Raw genomic sequence first — 17564 nt, forward strand, 5'->3', positions numbered from 1 at the left:
GGTTAAGGCAACAACCTACTGCAGCTTGATATGGGTGAGTCGTTTCAGCAAAGGTTTGCAATTCTTCTCGTGCTGCACACATTTCCTTAACATTATCTGTAACTTTGGACTGGACTCTCGTCCATTATTTTTCTCTTGAATCCTAACTTTGGACCGGACTTGCGTCCACTACAAAAAATATTTGTATAAAATTCATTTTTTATCCAATCGACCTCGGGATATTATCAAAATAAGCGCCTTTAGAATGCGCACAATTTGATACCAAAATGAAAGCTGTAAAATGAAACTTGATGTCTGAACACTTATATGATTATAAATAGGTTTTTGGTCAAAATTTTAAAATATTTGTTAAAATTCTATTTATTGTGCTATTATGTTGGGACTAGTTTTAAAATGCGCGCCTTTATGTCGCGAACAATTTGATACCAAAATGAAAGATGCAACAGAAAAATTTATGTCAGAACACTGGAAAGATATAAATAATTTTGTGATGATAAGCTTCCAGAATTAAAATATTTGTTAAAATTCCAGTTATTGCTCTATTATTATGGGACTAGTTTTAAAATATGCGCCTTTTTATTACGAACAATTTGATACCAAAATGAAAGACGTAACACGAAAATTGATGTTATCAAACTGAACGAGTATACACATTAGGTTGTCGTGTACAAATTGGTGCTCGTTCACGGGTAACTTTAGGCTTTTCTGCGGGGAGGCACTCCAAACTTTTGTACATTATATTCATACACATCTGTAGGGAATTTAATTGCGAACACAATGATACCAAAACGAGCAACGTAGCACAAGAATTAAGGTGAGAAAAATGGAACGAGTATGCACATTTTACTGATTTTGTGCGCTCACGAGTAACTTTTGCCGACTTTAGGCTTTGCTGTTGGGAGTCACGCCAGGATTTTGGACATTATATTTATACACACCTGTAGGGAATTTAATTGCGAACACAATGATACCAAAACAAGCGACGTAGCACGAGAATTAAGGTGAGAAAGCTGAAACGAGTATACACATTTAGGTGTCACCGCGCTTACCCGCACGCTCGCCCGCACGTCGGGTGCATGACCCCTAAGTTGACCGTGCGCCTGCCAGGTGACCGAGTGTTAATTGTTGAGAAAGAGACATTCTGTACTCTTGTTTCTGCTCTATGGTCATCCTTACATGGGTTTTCATATGTTGAGCCTTACCACTGACTTTCCTGGGACTCATGGCATGATATATGATAATTACTTTAATGTTCAAAATGCAAAAAATCACCACAAAAGCGGAATTTCTTATAGGCGCCATTGTCACTAAGTGGGCAGCTGTAGTAAACTGAGGCAGGTCGGCCGCGTGACTGGGAACCATGTGCTCGGTCGACCCGAACGTGTACCAACAAATATCGGATGTCGAGTCACATTTTTCGATGAAATTTACATCATAACTCAAAATTATCGTAAGTAGGGGCAATCGTATGTCGAGGTGCCACTGTATTCTACGATCTCAGTTCGAGCTTTGCTCTGGTGCTCATGTCTCATGTGAGACAGCTGGCTGCAACCGCCTACCCAAAACAACACAGGCCCAGGAACATTAACTAAGTAATGGGCAGCCAGGACCCTGTTCAACAGCCAAAAACCCTGCGCCTGAATGTCAGCCCAAGACATGTTGCCAAAGACGGCAGCAAGAGCAGCATACTTACGAACGTCATGGGCACGGAGATAGACCGGAGGCTAGCTGGACTGACTTGCGCCTGGAACAGGGAAGACGGGAAACCGGATCAACCCAAAGCGCATCCCCGGACACGGAAACCGTGGCGTGCAAGTAACGGCGGAGAGCCGCAACCAACACAACACATGATGCACCCCCGGCCTGACCAACCAAGCATCAACAACCCAAGGACCCCTCTGGAAAGCAGCCATCTCATTCTTCGCCAAAAAAAAAAAGGAGACAGCTGCAACTGAACAAACCTATCAAGAGGACAAAAAAGAGCAGAAACCCCCTGTGTCAGAGGAGAGCATGAAGCTCCCCGACCCAGCCCCCCAGAGGCCAATGCCAACAGGAAAAGAGCCTTAGAAAAATAATTCTGAACCAATGGGGGCCACACACAACAAACCGAGGAGAAGAGAGAAAAGAAAGCACCCGATCCAAGGGCCAGGACAGCTCAAGTGGCGCATGAGCAGGCCGGAGGTGAAGCAACGCACGAGACAGCGTGCGAAATGGCGCTGAAGTAACATCAAAACCGAAAGCAAGCTGTAGCGGCTCTGCCAACGCCGCACGATACGAAGTGACAGTATTAGGCATAAGATGACGGTCTTAAAACAACCACGAGAGAAAGGACAAGAAAACCCAAACCGAGATCGTAGAATACCTATGAAGCGAGAGAAAGAAACGAAAGGACCACCAGGAAACTTCATACTGCCGCCGAGACGAAGCCCGCAAGTCAGACACCATCAAGGATGCCACCAAATCACCATACAGATGGTAATAGACCCAATTCAAAAAGACCAAACGCGAAGACTCGAGGAGAAAATCAAACCAGCCACCTGACGGTCCGGACCGATCTGCTGAAAGAAGCGGAACCGTGGGAAAACCTCCGGGTTCGGACACCGAGCAAGCAGTGCCTGAAACCAAGGCTGAGCCGGCCACCAAAGGGCCAAGAGGACTACTCTCCCCTGGTAAGTCTCCAAGCAAGCCAGGACCTGGAGCAACAGCTGAACCAGGGAAAAGAGGTACAGGAACCCCCCCACCTCGACCAGTCCTGCCAAAAGGCATTGACCCCAATGGCGTTGCAGTCGAGGAAGAGCTCTACATATACAGGAAGACACCGACATAAAGAGGTCCACATCCAGGCCCCCGAACGTCTGGCAGAGCCAACTGAAGGAGTTGGCATCGACCGTCCAATTTGTGGACAGGAGAACAAACCGAAACAGGCTGTCTGCCAGGACGTTGGACACCCCCTGAACGTGAACCACCAGAAAAGCCAAACCCTGAGAACTCAGCAGATGAATCACCCAAAGCAACCAGCCCCAAAAAGCCAAGGACCACATCGAACGTTATCTTCAAGAGGAAACTAGATTCTTTCCTCCAAGGAGTGCCGGACCAACCAGGCTGTGGTGGATATGTGGGCTTGCAGGTCGCTCCAAGCAACAGCCTAGTGAACAAAACTCTCACAAGTCAAGCTTGGCCTCAGGCCGGGCTTTGGGAGTAGAAGAACTCCCAGAACCCCATCAAGCAGGTATCAACCAGGTAACTCTGAGGATAAAAAAAAAAAATGTTTCTGGAGTAGAGCATTAAGCTCTCCGCCCTACTACTGGAAGTGTGGGCGGGCGAGAAAAATGGAGATTTGTAAAACAATCCTTGGCTGAAGGGGCGACAGAAAACCAAGAAGAGAGAATGGCAACCCTTATCCAGAGACCAAGAAAGCTCAGGAGTGTAAGCAAGTTGGATGTGAAAAAATGCTCATAGCAGCTTGCGAAGCTGTGTCAACGAAACATTGACACCAAACACAGACGACAGTGGTTCTGCCAAGGCTGAATGATAAGAGGCAACAGTATTTGGTCTGAGAAGCTGGTCCACATCAACTAAGAGTATAGTCCTGCACTGCAGGACTATACTCTACCTCTGTTTTTAGTTCATTTTAATTTATATTGTTTGCCTAATTCTTGGTTACCATTTTTAGTATTACTGTGCATGTCAACATATTTTAAATTCATGCTCATGAATGTTAAAGTAGTAGTAGTCAATGAAGGTGTAACGTGTACATTTTGCTTTAGTAAACCTGTGACCTTTGTCAACAGAGGCGAGGATGACAACTTGGGGTGCGGGCTGAGCTACTTGCCATCAACGGGTTCTTCAGCGGCACTTGGGTCCGCCACACCGCCACCATCTGCCACCACCATGAGCAGTGGTTGTGGTCTGCCTGCTACGCAACCTACGGCCGCCATCATCAACTCTCATCCCCCTGCGCTTCCCCTTAACAGGCAACACTCCTTTCTGCCACACCCTCTAAACATTTCCCAGGTGAGTTGTTCAGCTGTCTTTCTATCATTTTGTACTCAGAATTCTGTATGTGGGAACTGTACGCAGTTCACAGCCAATTTGGATCTTGAAGACCCAACCACTTGGACAGTGATGGCCTTGCTTCTTGCAGTTTGAAACTTGATCGCTGATGGTTCAAGTGGTTGGGCATCATTCCTTCCCTCTGTCTTCATGTCATCAAATCCCTTCCAAGTGCTATATTGTCATAATTACATAGCAATTATGACTCATAAGTATGTTACAGTATTGGATGTTGAGGAAGCCGAAAGTTGAGGCATTAATTAATGCCGTGTTGTTTTGTTGATTGCAACTTTGGATGTTGATAATCATAGTGTTCTTCATCACATGTTTAAGGTACTAACAGCAGACTTGGTGATAACATTCACTGAGCCAGGTTTCTCCCATTACAATCCTTGTATAGTTAGATTGCCACATGAGGCTTGTAAAAGTACTTTTAAATGTCAAGTTCTTCAAAGAAATCTAGAAGAAAATATTCTGGAGTTTAATGTTGGTCAGGTTTCTTCTCTAGATGAGGTTGTAGATGATGAAGACAATTGTGTACACGTATGTAATGTGTAGATGATGAAGACAATTGTGTACACGTATGTAATGTGTAGATGATGAAGACAATTGTGTACACGTATGTAATGTGTAGATGATGAAGACAATTGTGTACACGTATGTAATGTGACACAAATAAGGGCAAAGATGAGTGTGAAACACTAAATGACCAGTTCCAAAGTATATTTGTGCAATTAGAGGTTTTCAGAAAACCTGACTTAATATAGATTTCAGAGAACAATTTAGAGTACTGTACAGTACAATACATAGAAGTACAATATCTAGAAATGAAGTGGGGAAAATGCTCGAGTTACATTGAAACTTAGCAGATGACCCAGATGGAGCTTCCTTCACCTTTGGGAATAATGATGTCTGATGACCTAACATTTAGGGAGCATAACCAAGCAAATATTGAGCCAGCCAGAATAATGATAAGATGGATTATGAGAACTTTCAAATCCAGGGATCCCATCACAGTGGTTGTTATATTTAAATCACTTGTGCTGTCCTGTCTTAAGTACTGCTCAGTACTCACTTCCCTCTTCAAAGTAGGAGAAATTGCTGAAATAGAGGGAGTACAGATAACATATACGACACGCATAGTCTCGATAAAGCACCTAAATTATTGGGATCGTCTCAAAGCTCTCCAAATGTACTCACTAGAAAGGAGACAAGAGAGATACCAAATAATATACACGTGGAAAATACTGGAGGGCCAGGTCCCTAATCTACACAGTAAAATAAGAACATACTTGAGTGAACGATGTAGAAGAAAATGCAGAATACAGTAGTACCTCAGCTTATGAATTTAATCCTTTCCCAGAGACAGTTTGTAACCCGAAAGTTCGTAAACCGAAGCGAAGTTTCCCATAAGAAATAATGTAAATTGAATTAATCCGTTCCACATTCACAAAAATATTAACTTCAAAGTAAATTTTATACCTAATTCACCCAAATCATTAGTACTGTATTAAAGTATGTACTGTACAAGTTATTGCTTACCTTTATTGATGACTCTTGTTGGCATATGGAAGACAGTGAGGAGAGAGGGAGGGGAGGAGGAGACGTGTTACTGTTTGGAAGGAGAGTCTCCTATTATGACATCAGGCAGTGATGACTTCTCTGGGTACTCTCTCTTTCCAACGTTTTGCAGGAGTTCCAATAGGACCTGGTTGTGGCTCACTGCTTGCTTGTCTTACTAAGAATCTGTCTAAAGACAATTGTTTTTCCCTATGTTTTAACACTTGTCTGTAGTGAGACATCACATTATTATTTTAAAGGTCAATGCAACGGCCTGCTACACCTTTCTCTGGGTGAGTTTTTCACCGAAACTTTGCAGTTCTTCACATACTTCACACATTTTCTTAATGAAGAAGGGACATCCTCTACTCACAACTATTTTCTTAGGTTGAACCTTACCACTGGCTTTCTTGGGACCCATGGCGAGATATATAATAATTACTTTTATGTTCAAATACCCAAAAATCTAAAAAACACTGAAATTCTTTACAAATTGTTTGGCATTCAGGCGTGATTGTCACTAGGCGGGAGGCACTGGTAAACTGAGGCGAGGCCGCTGTACCACCATGTGCTAGGTCGGCCATACGCGTATCAACAAACTATGTTTCCCGAGGCAAAGTTCGTAACCTAATTTGAATTTTAAGAAGAAATTCGGCTCGTAACCCGAAACGTCCATAAAGAGGGGCATTTGTAAGCCAAGGTGTCACTGTAGAACCAGTGAAGAGCAGGGGTGCCATAGGCACAATCAGAGAACACTGTGTAAACATCAGAGGTCCACGGTTGTTCAACATCCTCCCAGCGACTATAAGAAATATTGCGGGAACAACCATGAACATCTTCAAGAGAAAACTAGATAGTTTTCTTCAAGAAGTGCCGGACCAACCAGGCTGTGGTGGATATGTGGGTCTGCAGGCTGCTCCAAGCAACAGCCTGTTGGACCAAACTCTCACAAGTCAAGTCTGACCTCGGACCGGGCTTGGGGAGTAGAAAAACACCTAGAACCCCATCAAGCAGGTATCAAGCCAGTCCCTTGGGTTGAGAGAGAATGCCACACAAGCTGAGAATTCCACTTCAATAGATTTTTCAGATATCTTTATTAACAGAAATCTTAGCAGATACAGTACAGTATATGAAAAAAGGTGAACATTATTCCAATCTTCAAAATGGCAACCTTCTACATTACAGCTTGTACCATTGGCAAGCGAGATAGTCAAAACACTAGAACAAATAATTCAAATTAAATGAGTAGAATACCTGGAAAGAAATGATGAAATAACAGATAGAAAGTATGACTTTCAAATAGGAAGATCTTGTGTAACAAATCTACCTGGTACAAACTTTTTATGAATAGAGCCTTGAAGATCTTGCAGGAAAGAAAGTGTTAAGTTGACTGATTTATCTGGATCTAAAAAGGCTTTTGCCAAGAGTCCCACACAGGAGGTTGTTGTGGAGACTGGAACATACTGGAGGGGTGACAGGGAGACTGCTGACATGGAGGAACAATGGTTCTGACTCAAAGATGAGGGGCAGTAATGAGGGGCAATGTATCAGACTGGAGATGTGGTTCTAGTGGAGTACCACACGGATCAATTTTAGTATCAGAAATGTTCACCATATATATATATACTATCTACCAGAAAGAATAAAGAATTACAAAGTTGAAAGTCTCCGTGGTGTAGTGGTTAAGACACTAGCCAGGCGTTTTGCGAGTGCTTTGTCCTGGGTTCATATCCTGGCCGGGGAGGAGTTACTGGGCGCCAATCATTAACTGTAGCCTCTGTTTACCCAACAGTAAAATGGTTACCTGGTTGTTAAACGATTTGACGGGTCGTATTTTGGGGAACGTAGGATTAAGGACTTGCCCAAAATGCTACGCGTGCTGGTGGCTGTACAAGAATGTAACAACTCTTGTGTGTAATTAGCTAAGAGTAATTACCTAAGTGTAGTTACAGGATGAGAGCTACGCTTGTGGTGTCCCGTCTTCCCAGCACTCTTTGTCATATAACACTTTGAAACTACTGACGGTCTTGGCCTCCACCACCTTCTCACCTAACTTGTTCCAACCGTCTACCACTCTGTTTGCGAAAGTGAATTTTCTTATATTTCTTCGGCATCTGTGTTTAGCTAGTTTATATCTATGACCTCTTGTTCTTAAAGTTCCAAGTCTCAGGAAATCTTCCCTATCGATTTTATCAATTCCTGTTACTATTTTGTATGTAGTGATCATATCACCTCTTTTTCTTCTGTCTTCTAGTTTTGGCATATTTAATGCCTCTAACCTCTCCTTGTAGCTCTTGCCCATCAGTTCTGGGAGCCACTTAGTAGCATGTCTTGCACCTTTTCCAGTTTGTTAATGTGCTTCTTAAGATATGAACGTGTATGTGTGGTCACCACTACGTGTCTGTTGAGTGTGTGTGGTCACCACTACGTGTCTGTTGAGAGTGTGTGGTCACCCCTACGTGTCTGTTGAGAGTGTGTGGTCACCACTACGTGTCTGTTGAGTGTGTGGTCACCACTACGTGTCTGTTGAGAGTGTGTGGTCACCCCTACGTGTCTGTTGAGAGTGTGTGGTCACCACTACGTGTCTGTTGAGTGTGTGGGGTCACCACTACTTGTCTGTTGAGAGTGTGTGGTCACCACTACGTGTCTGTTGAGTGTGTGGTCACCACTACGTGACCACACATGTCACGTGACTATAGAACGTGACTATAGAACCAATGAAGAGCAGAGGTGCCATAGGCACAATCAGAGAACACTGTATAAACATCAGAGGTACGCGGTTGTTCAACGTCCTCCCAGCAAGCATAGGAAATATTGCCGGAACAACCGTGGACATTTTCAAGAGGAAACTAGATTTATTCCTCCAAGGAGTGCCGGACCAACCGGGCTGTGGTGGATATGTGGGCCTGCGGGCCGCTCCAAGCAACAGCCTGGTGGACCAAACTCTCACAAGTCGAGCCTGGCCTCGGGCCGGGCTTGGGGAGTAGAAGAACTCCCAGAACCCCATCAACCAGGTATCTACGTGTCTGTTGAGTGTGTGTGGTCACCACTACGTGTCTGTTGAGTGTGTGGGGTCACCACTACGTGTCTGTTGAGAGTGTGTGGTCACCACTACGTGTCTGTTGAGTGTGTGTGGTCACCACTACGTGTCTGTTGAGTGTGTGGTCACCCCTACGTGTCTGTTGAGTGTGTGTGGTCACCCCTACGTGTCTGTTGAGTGTGTGTGGTCACCCCTACGTGTCTGTTGAGAGTGTGTGGTCACCACTACGTGTCTGTTGAGTGTGTGTGGTCACCCCTACGTGTCTGTTGAGAGTGTGTGGTCACCCCTACGTGTCTGTTGAGTGTGTGTGGTCACCACTACATGTCTGTTGAGAGTGTGTGGTCACCCCTACGTGTCTGTTGAGTGTGTGTGGTCACCACTACGTGTCAGTTGAGTGTGTGTGGTCACCACTACGTGTCTGTTGAGTGTGTGTGGTCACCACTACGTGTCTGTTGAGAGTGTGTGGTCACCCCTACGTGTCTGTCGTGGTTCCTCTTACTGCACGGTAAGGTAATCTTTGAGGAAGTGTTTACTTATGTTGGTATTTGGACATTGATGGAGACATAGAATGTTGCCCATAACTGTCACTTTTGCAGGAAAATGGCGGAGGAGGGGGCGGAGGCGGAGGCGGATCAGGGACACGTCTGGGGTCGCCTGAGCGGACAGAGAAGAGCATTAAGGTGCATGTCAACTCCTCTTTCAATGTAGTCAAGTTTGGTGATGGAACGGATTTAAAGGTAAGCCGGGATCATGCTGTGTTATATTTCCATGTACCATTATATAGTCTGTTCAGTTGTTGGGGATTCCTGTTGATATGTCACAAGTCTCCAGTTCAAATACCTCTGCATTCTCACATACTTTGTCCACCTTATATCTGCATCTCTATTTAATCCCAATGATCCCATGGTTTGCCTCTCAACATACCAAAAGCAAAAACATGCTGGTGAACTTTTGAAGAGCAAAGTTCATTATACTTGATTATGAGTTACTGTGGTACAATAAGGTAACCAGAGCACATTGTACAGTATTATGAGAGGGACCTGTAACCACAGTGGACAAGTCTTGTACTAGTGTGTACATATGAGAGGGGTGAGAGAGGGACCTGTAACCACAGTGGACAAGTCTTGTACTAGTGTGTACATATGAGAGGAGTGAGAGGGGGACCTGTAACCACAGTGGACAAGTCTTGTACTAGTGTGTACATATGAGAGGAGTGAGAGGGGGACCTGTAACCACAGTGGACAAGTCTTGTACTAGTGTGTACATATGAGAGGAGTGAGAGGGGGACCTGTAACCACAGTGGACAAGTCTTGTACTAGTGTGTACATATGAGAGGAGTGAGAGGGGGACCTGTAACCACAGTGGACAAGTCTTGTACTAGTGTGTACATATGAGAGGAGTGAGAGAGGGACCTGTAACCACAGTGGACAAGTCTTGTACTAGTGTGTACATATGAGAGGAGTGAGAGAGGGACCTGTAACCACAGTGGACAAGTCTTGTACTAGTGTGTACATATGAGAGGAGTGAGAGGGGGACCTGTAACCACAGTGGACAAGTCTTGTACTAGTGTGTACATATGAGAGGAGTGAGAGAGGGACCTGTAACCACAGTGGACAAGTCTTGTACTAGTGTGTACATATGAGAGGAGTGAGAGAGGGACCTGTAACCACAGTGGACAAGTCTTGTACTAGTGTGTACATATGAGAGGAGTGAGAGAGGGACCTGTAACCACAGTGGGACAAGTCTTGTACTAGTGTGTACATATGTCACAACTAAGGAGTGTACTGTACAAGTTATGATGTCAAGCCTTAGTGTTATAATTACAACATAAGCCATGGCTCTTTGCTTTGTTATCTTAAGTTCAGTAATAACTTGCAACAATCATACACTGTGTATTTGTTATACACACTGTGTAAGTCTCTTATACACACTGTCTTTGTTATACACATGTATGTGAATGCTACACACACACTATGCACTAGCTGTTATACAGTATGCACTACTGTATGTGCACTGGCTGCTATACAGTACGCACTACTGTATGTGCACTGGCTGTTATACAGTACGCACTACTGTATGTGTGCTGGCTGTTATACAGTACGCACTACTGTATGTGTGCTGGCTGTTATACAGTACGCACTACTGTATGTGTGCTGGCTGCTATACAGTACGCACTACTGTATGTGCACTGGCTGTTATACAGTACGCACTACTGTATGTGTGCTGGCTGTTATACAGTACGCACTACTGTATGTGTGCTGGCTGCTATACAGTACGCACTACTGTATGTGTGCTGGCTGCTATACAGTATGCACTACTGTATGTGCACTGGCTGCTATACAGTACGCACTACTGTATGTGCACTGGCTGTTATACAGTACGCACTACTGTATGTGTGCTGGCTGTTATACAGTACGCACTACTGTATGTGTGCTGGCTGTTATACAGTACGCACTACTGTATGTGTGCTGGCTGCTATACAGTACGCACTACTGTATGTGCACTGGCTGTTATACAGTACGCACTACTGTATGTGTGCTGGCTGTTATACAGTACGCACTACTGTATGTGTGCTGGCTGCTATACAGTACGCACTACTGTATGTGTGCTGGCTGCTATACAGTATGCACTACTGTATGTGCACTGGCTGCTATACAGTATGCACTACAGTATGTGTGCTGGCTGCTATACAGTATGCACTACTGTATGTGCACTGGCTGCTATACAGTATGCACTACTGTATGTGTGCTGGCTGCTATACAGTATGCACTACTGTATGTGCACTGGCTGCTATACAGTGATAGCCTGGTCTGAAGGTAGGAGTCCATAGTGACAGTTTGATCAAATAGGCTGTTGTGGTTGTAATGGAGGGATATTGGTGATGCACCATGTGTTGTTATGCTGGCGGTATGCCGTGTTGTATATTTGTTAGGAAGACATGCTGATGATGCACTTTGTTGTATATTTGTTGTTGTTATGAATGCATAACCGATGCATGTTGGCAGTGTGTCATTTTCACTACATATTGTAGTTATGGAGTCATGCTTGTGGTGCAATGTTTCCATCGTACAGTATATTTGTTGTTATGGAGGCATTCTGGAAGTGCATCATCTTTTCTGGGGGGAGCCCCATCAGCTCCCAGAGCTATCCAGGCTGATATGTATCTAATAGCTTTCTGACATCAAAGTGCATGGAGTTCTTGCCTACTGGGGACCAAGAGCCAGAACCTGGCCTCCCATCAGAGAGGCACGAGGAGCAATGGCCTATAGAAACCCCCCCCCCCCCTGGTTGAGAGCATTCTGTGTCTTCCATCGACCAGGTTTGGCACCCAGAAAGGTAGGCGCCCCAAAACAAATCCCTATCCTGGTGAAAATATTGCTACCGAAAATCAAATGAGTGAACAGAACTCCCCCCTAACGAAAATTAGCAAACGAGCATTTTGTCATCACTTTGCCGCACCATTGTCGGCGCAACCCCCCCACTTCCCAGGATGGGAAAAGGAGAGCCCCACACCCTCGTAACGGTGATCCAACTGGCAGTTCTTGGCTGATGTGATACTGAGAGGTCATGTGCCTCTGACTCCTGTTTTGATTCCAGTTACTATGCCTTGTGGCATGGTCTGTCTCTACAGGTGGTGTGTGAGCCAGGAGTAATATTCTATGGTACTCGAACTGCATGCGTCTAGGGATTTCTTCCCTAGATGCCCTGTAAGTACTGCCCTTGGGGCTTGGGGCCACCTTTCACGAGTCACTTTGGGACCTACCTTCGCTGTGTCCTTTACTGCTCGATACTGGGCCGCCCTTGGAGTCAGCTGGGGTCTTTGTTGCGCTTGTTTGCCTCTGGGTAGGAGGTAGTTTTCGTAACTGGTAGGCATGCGGGTACTGCACAGCTAGTACTGGCATAGTGGCCGGCTCTGTTCCGCCTGAGGGTACGTTGTCCTTTTGCGGGGGGTTTCTTTTGTTTTTGTTTTCCTGCCGGGTGGGTGAGGGGGGTCTGCCTTTGGTTGGTTGCCCCTTTCTATAATTGGGGGTCTTTCTATATCCATCTCTGTGTTCTTGGTGTTACCCCCTGCTAGGCCCTCATGAGGGGATACATCCCGGGGTTTCAGCTTTTAGAAGTTTGCTTAGTAGTTTTGAACACCTGTTAGCAGTACCCTGCCTGGGCTTCCTTCCTTAGTGTGATACCAAGGCTAAGGGCCCTGGGAGACCCTGCAGGGGCTTGGTGGACCGATGGATGTGACTCTTGAGTCCCCTCTTGCTTTGTGCAAGGTTGATGGTTGCTCTGTCCCTTTGTCTCAGGGTGACAGTCACCATTCGAATATAATCAGAATAATGATGTCCGACGACCTAACGTTTAGGGAGCATAACCAAGCAAATATTGCATCAGCCAGAAAAATGATAGGATGGATTACGAGAACTTTCAGATCCAGAGATCCCATCACAATGGTTGTACCCTTCAAATCACTTGTGTTGTCCTGTCTTGAGTACTGCTCAGTACTCACTTCCCCCTTCAGAGCAGGAAAGATTGCTGAAATAGAGGGAATACAGAGAACATATACGGCATGCATAGACAAGATAAAGCACCTAAATAATTGGGATCGTCTCAACAATGAACATCTTCAAGAGGAACCTAGATTGTTTCCTTCAAGGAGTGCAGGACCAACCGGGCTGTGGTGGGTATGTGGGTCTGCGGGCTGCTCCAAGCAACAGCCTAGTGGACCAAATTCATACAATTCAAGCCTGGCCTCGGGCTGGGCTTGGGGAGTAGAAGAACTCCCAGAACCCCATCAATCAATCAAACCAACGTGATGACATCATGCTCGTTTGCTAATTTTTGTTTGGGGAGGTCTGGCCACTTGTTCGGCTGTCAGTAGCAATATTTTCACCAGAATAGGGGTTTTGGGGTGCCTACCTTTCTGGGTGCCAGACCCAGTCCATGGCAGACACAGAATGCTCCCAACCATACAAGAGTTTCTATTGGCCATTGCTCCTCGTGCCTCTCTGAGGGGGGGGCCAGGTTCTGGCTCATGGTCCCCGGTAGGCAAGAATTCCATGCACTTTGACTGATGCCAGAAAGCTAATAGATACATATCAGCCTGGATAGCACCGGGAAGCTGACAGGGCTCTCTTCCCCCCAAGAAAATGGCATTTTATTAGTTTCAACGCTGGTTTTTTGTACATTTGATCTTAATGGGTGATGTTGCAGTGGTTTAATCACACATAATGGCATTGTAACTAATATTCTAACATCCCACTACTCTAATAGGGTATACAATATATGTTGACTGTGTGTATACATAGTATGTTTAAAGTTTAATCATATCCCTCTCTTTTCTCCCAAAGGAGCCAAGCATTAAGGTAACTCTTACGTGTTGTGTTCTCTCTTTTCGTGTGTGAATGTTCGTGTTGTGTTCTCTCTCTCCGTGTGTAAATGTTAGACTAAAATGTTCTTCATTATACAGATTCTTCTGTAGTTATATGTTCTCTCTCTTGGAGTGTGAATGTTAGACTTAAGATGTTCTTGTTTTGGGAGTAAAATTCCAGCCAAAGCAGTGTCAGTTATTTCAGTCAGTACAGCTATGAAGTGAGCATGACTAATAATTGTTCTCTCTCAGCTCAAATATTACTGTGGTCCTGAGAGTATCAAATATTACCACAGGCCCGAGGGTATCAAATATTGCCATGGTTCCAAGTGGATCAAATACAATATTACCACAGGCCCAAGGGTATCAAATATTGCCATGGTTCCAAGTGGATCAAATACAATATTACCACAGGCCCGAGGGTATCAAATATTGCCATGGTTCCAAGTGGATCAAATACAATATTACCACAGGCCCGAGGGTATCAAATATTGCCATGGTCCCAAGTGGATCAAATACAATATTACCATGGTTCCGACGGGGGTATCAAATATTACCATGATCCTAAGGGTATTAGATATTAATTAGTGGCCTAACACTCAATATACTGGCTTAACACACTATATAGGGGCCTAACACTCAGTATACTGGCTTAGCACACTGTATAGTGGCCTAACACTCAGTATACTGGCTTAGCACACTGTATAGTGGCCTAACACTCAGTATACTGGCTTAGCACACTGTATAGTGGCCTAACACTCGGTATACTGGCTTAGCACACTATATAGTGGCCTAACACTCGGTATTCTGTTGTTTTGGACAGAATACGAAAGACAGGTAAGTATGGTGTACTGTATACCAAGTTAAACAGCTGTTGTTAAAGCCAACAAATCATTAATGTGGGATTGTAAAAGTGAGCATGTACTGTACAAATTAAACACCAACGGTAGGAAAATGAAACCACATGGTAAAAGCACTGATCGGGTTATGGTAAATGCTACATCCAAATTAATGCATGTATTTGTTGGTGTCACGATAGTTTTCCTTCTCATAGCTTTAACCAAGCCTAAGAATCACTGAAAACACTGAATTGGTTAAAATTATGTATGTCTGAATTAATGCATACATTGGTCAGTGAGCCGATAGTTCTGTCTTTCTAGTTGATTTAACCTCGGAAGGGATACTAGCTTAACCATATTTTTGTTTCTTGATACTTTAATTCCTTTAATTTTAGTTTAATTTGTGGCATGATTGTAGAGTAATTGTGGAATAATTGTATTAAAAGGATAGCTTATAATATTTTAAATGATTGTCAGAGTACTTGGTCAATCTGCATACTGTAAGAGATCAGTAATTTGGATCCCAGTAACCTGAATCTGTTCAAATTGTTTGCCTTTTCTGACTATTTAACTGGAATAGGATTTTGGGTTAAAGATTATAACAAACAGAAAACCCAAGCAAATTCTTGTTCAAATGCTTGAATTCTAAACTCAGAATAGAAACGTGGATTACTGGGATTTCTGCTAAACAAGAAACCCAAATAAAATTGAATTTGTTCACTTTTGAACATTCCCGGTAAAAAAGTCAGTTAAGAGGAATTAGGACGGGCCCCATGTGGTTAGGATCACGAAGCATAGAGAGTATAAATATCATATAAGTAATGCTGTAGATCACATGACTGTTAGACAAAATTTTTAACAGTGCAAAAAGACAGTTTGGGCTAAATTTGTGTGGGTCGTCCCTACAGTTCCCTGGAGCTATTGGGCTAATGTGCAATTCATTAGACCAGGTGGTGGTCTAATGATTAGTTATAATTACTAGTTATATTATTATTATAATAATGATTATAATAATAATTGTTGTAATTGCTAATTATTACTATTCCTTCTGCTTGGTCTTGACGGAAGCCGGCCTCGGGTGTAAGGAGGCTGTGACAATGTCTGTCTGGAACCCGTAGGTGCGGGTCCACCTCCTGGGGCTTGTGCGGCCCAAGCTCTGCTTCGGGAGGGTGGGGTCATTCTCGCCCTTGCTGGGGTAGTTCTTCTCCGGCCCCAACCACAGCAGTCTCCGGGTTTGGGGGTCCCTGTGCCTTCTTTTACCAACTTCGAGGTTAACTCCGGAACTGGAGCCCTTAGGGCAGTTCATTGTTGCCTTCAACCTCATTCTGACAAGTCCTGCGACGGAGCTGGAACCAATTGTATTGGCTATTGCCTTTCCATTGGAAACTTTCAGCACCATGGAGAGGGAGACCTACTGCTTGGTGACAGCTTCTCCTCCATATCAACCTACCCTGGCTTTGCGCGCTGGAGAGGCCACTCCAGACCGACAACCAGAGCTCAACTCCATAGTCTCCTATGACTGATGGATGCCTGCTACTATAGACCAGGGCATTAGTCTATGACGTTCACCTTACCAGGGGACCACCAGGCAGAACCTGGGCCACTCAGAGAGGCGCAGGGAGCAATGGGCCTGGAAAACCCCCGTGTGGTTGAGGGGTTAACCTTACCTGCTGCCATATAGTAAGAAAATTACAACTGAAAGCCAAACAGAGAAGTAGAACTCCCTCAATTCCCAAGGAACTAAGCAAACATCACACTCTATTGCTGCGTCGCTCGTCCGCTTAGCTCTCCCATCCCTACCACTGGGTGGGGGAGGGGGAGATCCCCCACGCCGGCGACCCAGCCACTCCAGTTCGTCAGCTAATGCGAACCGGGGTGGACATCTTGCCTGGCTTCGCTTTCCAAGCAGTGTTTGCCTTCATGGTGTCCCCTGCGGTGTCATTGGTTGCATGTGCTTAGAGGCCTCCTTCTCTAAGTGCACTGTGAGTGCACAGTGCACCTCCTTCTCTTGCATGTTAGGGTTCTCTTCTCTGGTGCATTCGGGAACCAATTCCATAGGGTTTTTGCTGCTTGGCATTTACCCTGCCTTTCAAGTTCAAGTATGTTTATTGAGATAAGAAAGAAATACACCTCAAAGGGATAGAGTAGCTTAGGCTATTTCTACCCCCCTACCCTGCCCTTAGGGCTAGCTGGTGTTTCGTCCCTTGTTTGGCTTTGGGCAGGGATTGGTATCGTTCAGGTTGGGGCATCAAGGTGTTGTGTAGCCTGCCTACCTACGCAGTGGCCAGTTCCTGTTTCCTTTGAGGATGTATTTTTACAGGGGTTTTCTTTTGTTTTTGTTTTTCTTGCATGGTGTGGTTATAGTTCCACTTATAATATATTGGTGGGCCTCTGCTAGGCCCCTGTGATTGTGCATGTCACAGGGGTTTCAGAGTTTTGATCTTCCTTGTTAGCTTTGGGTCTTAACTGGTTAGCAACACCTTGCCCGGGTTTCCTCGTTGCAGTCAGCCTACGGGCCCTAGAAAACCCTGTCGGGGCTTGATGGACTGATGGATGTATCTTTACAGTTCCAGCCCGCATAGTGTCGGTTTGAAGGTTACTGTGTGTTTACTAGTTGTGTTTTTGCGGAGGTTGAGCTTTGCTCTTTCGGCCCGCCTCTCAACTGTCAATCAACTGTTTACTAACTACTTTTTTTTTTTTTTTTTTTTTT

The 17564-nt window shown here is 44.7% G+C and overlaps 1 protein-coding gene and 1 long non-coding RNA gene across 6 annotated transcripts in view; both read left to right on the forward strand.

Moving 5' to 3' along the window:
* Fak (protein tyrosine kinase 2 Fak) overlaps positions 1-17564 on the forward strand; it is a 258873-nt gene that overhangs the window by 149881 nt on the left and 91428 nt on the right. For all 5 annotated transcript variants that reach the window (XM_069338791.1, XM_069338786.1, XM_069338789.1 and 2 more), the window contains 2 exons: positions 3792-4014; positions 9250-9390. In XM_069338791.1, the coding sequence (XP_069194892.1) occupies positions 3892-4014; positions 9250-9390 (264 nt within the window). In that variant the 5' untranslated portion in view covers positions 3792-3891. The remainder of the gene's footprint in view (positions 1-3791; positions 4015-9249; positions 9391-17564) is intronic.
* LOC138372947 (uncharacterized) overlaps positions 1-17564 on the forward strand; it is a 312699-nt gene that overhangs the window by 131840 nt on the left and 163295 nt on the right. The window lies entirely within an intron of this gene.

This window comes from Procambarus clarkii, chromosome 5 (assembly GCF_040958095.1).
Source record: "Procambarus clarkii isolate CNS0578487 chromosome 5, FALCON_Pclarkii_2.0, whole genome shotgun sequence".
NCBI lineage: Eukaryota > Metazoa > Arthropoda > Malacostraca > Decapoda > Cambaridae > Procambarus > Procambarus clarkii.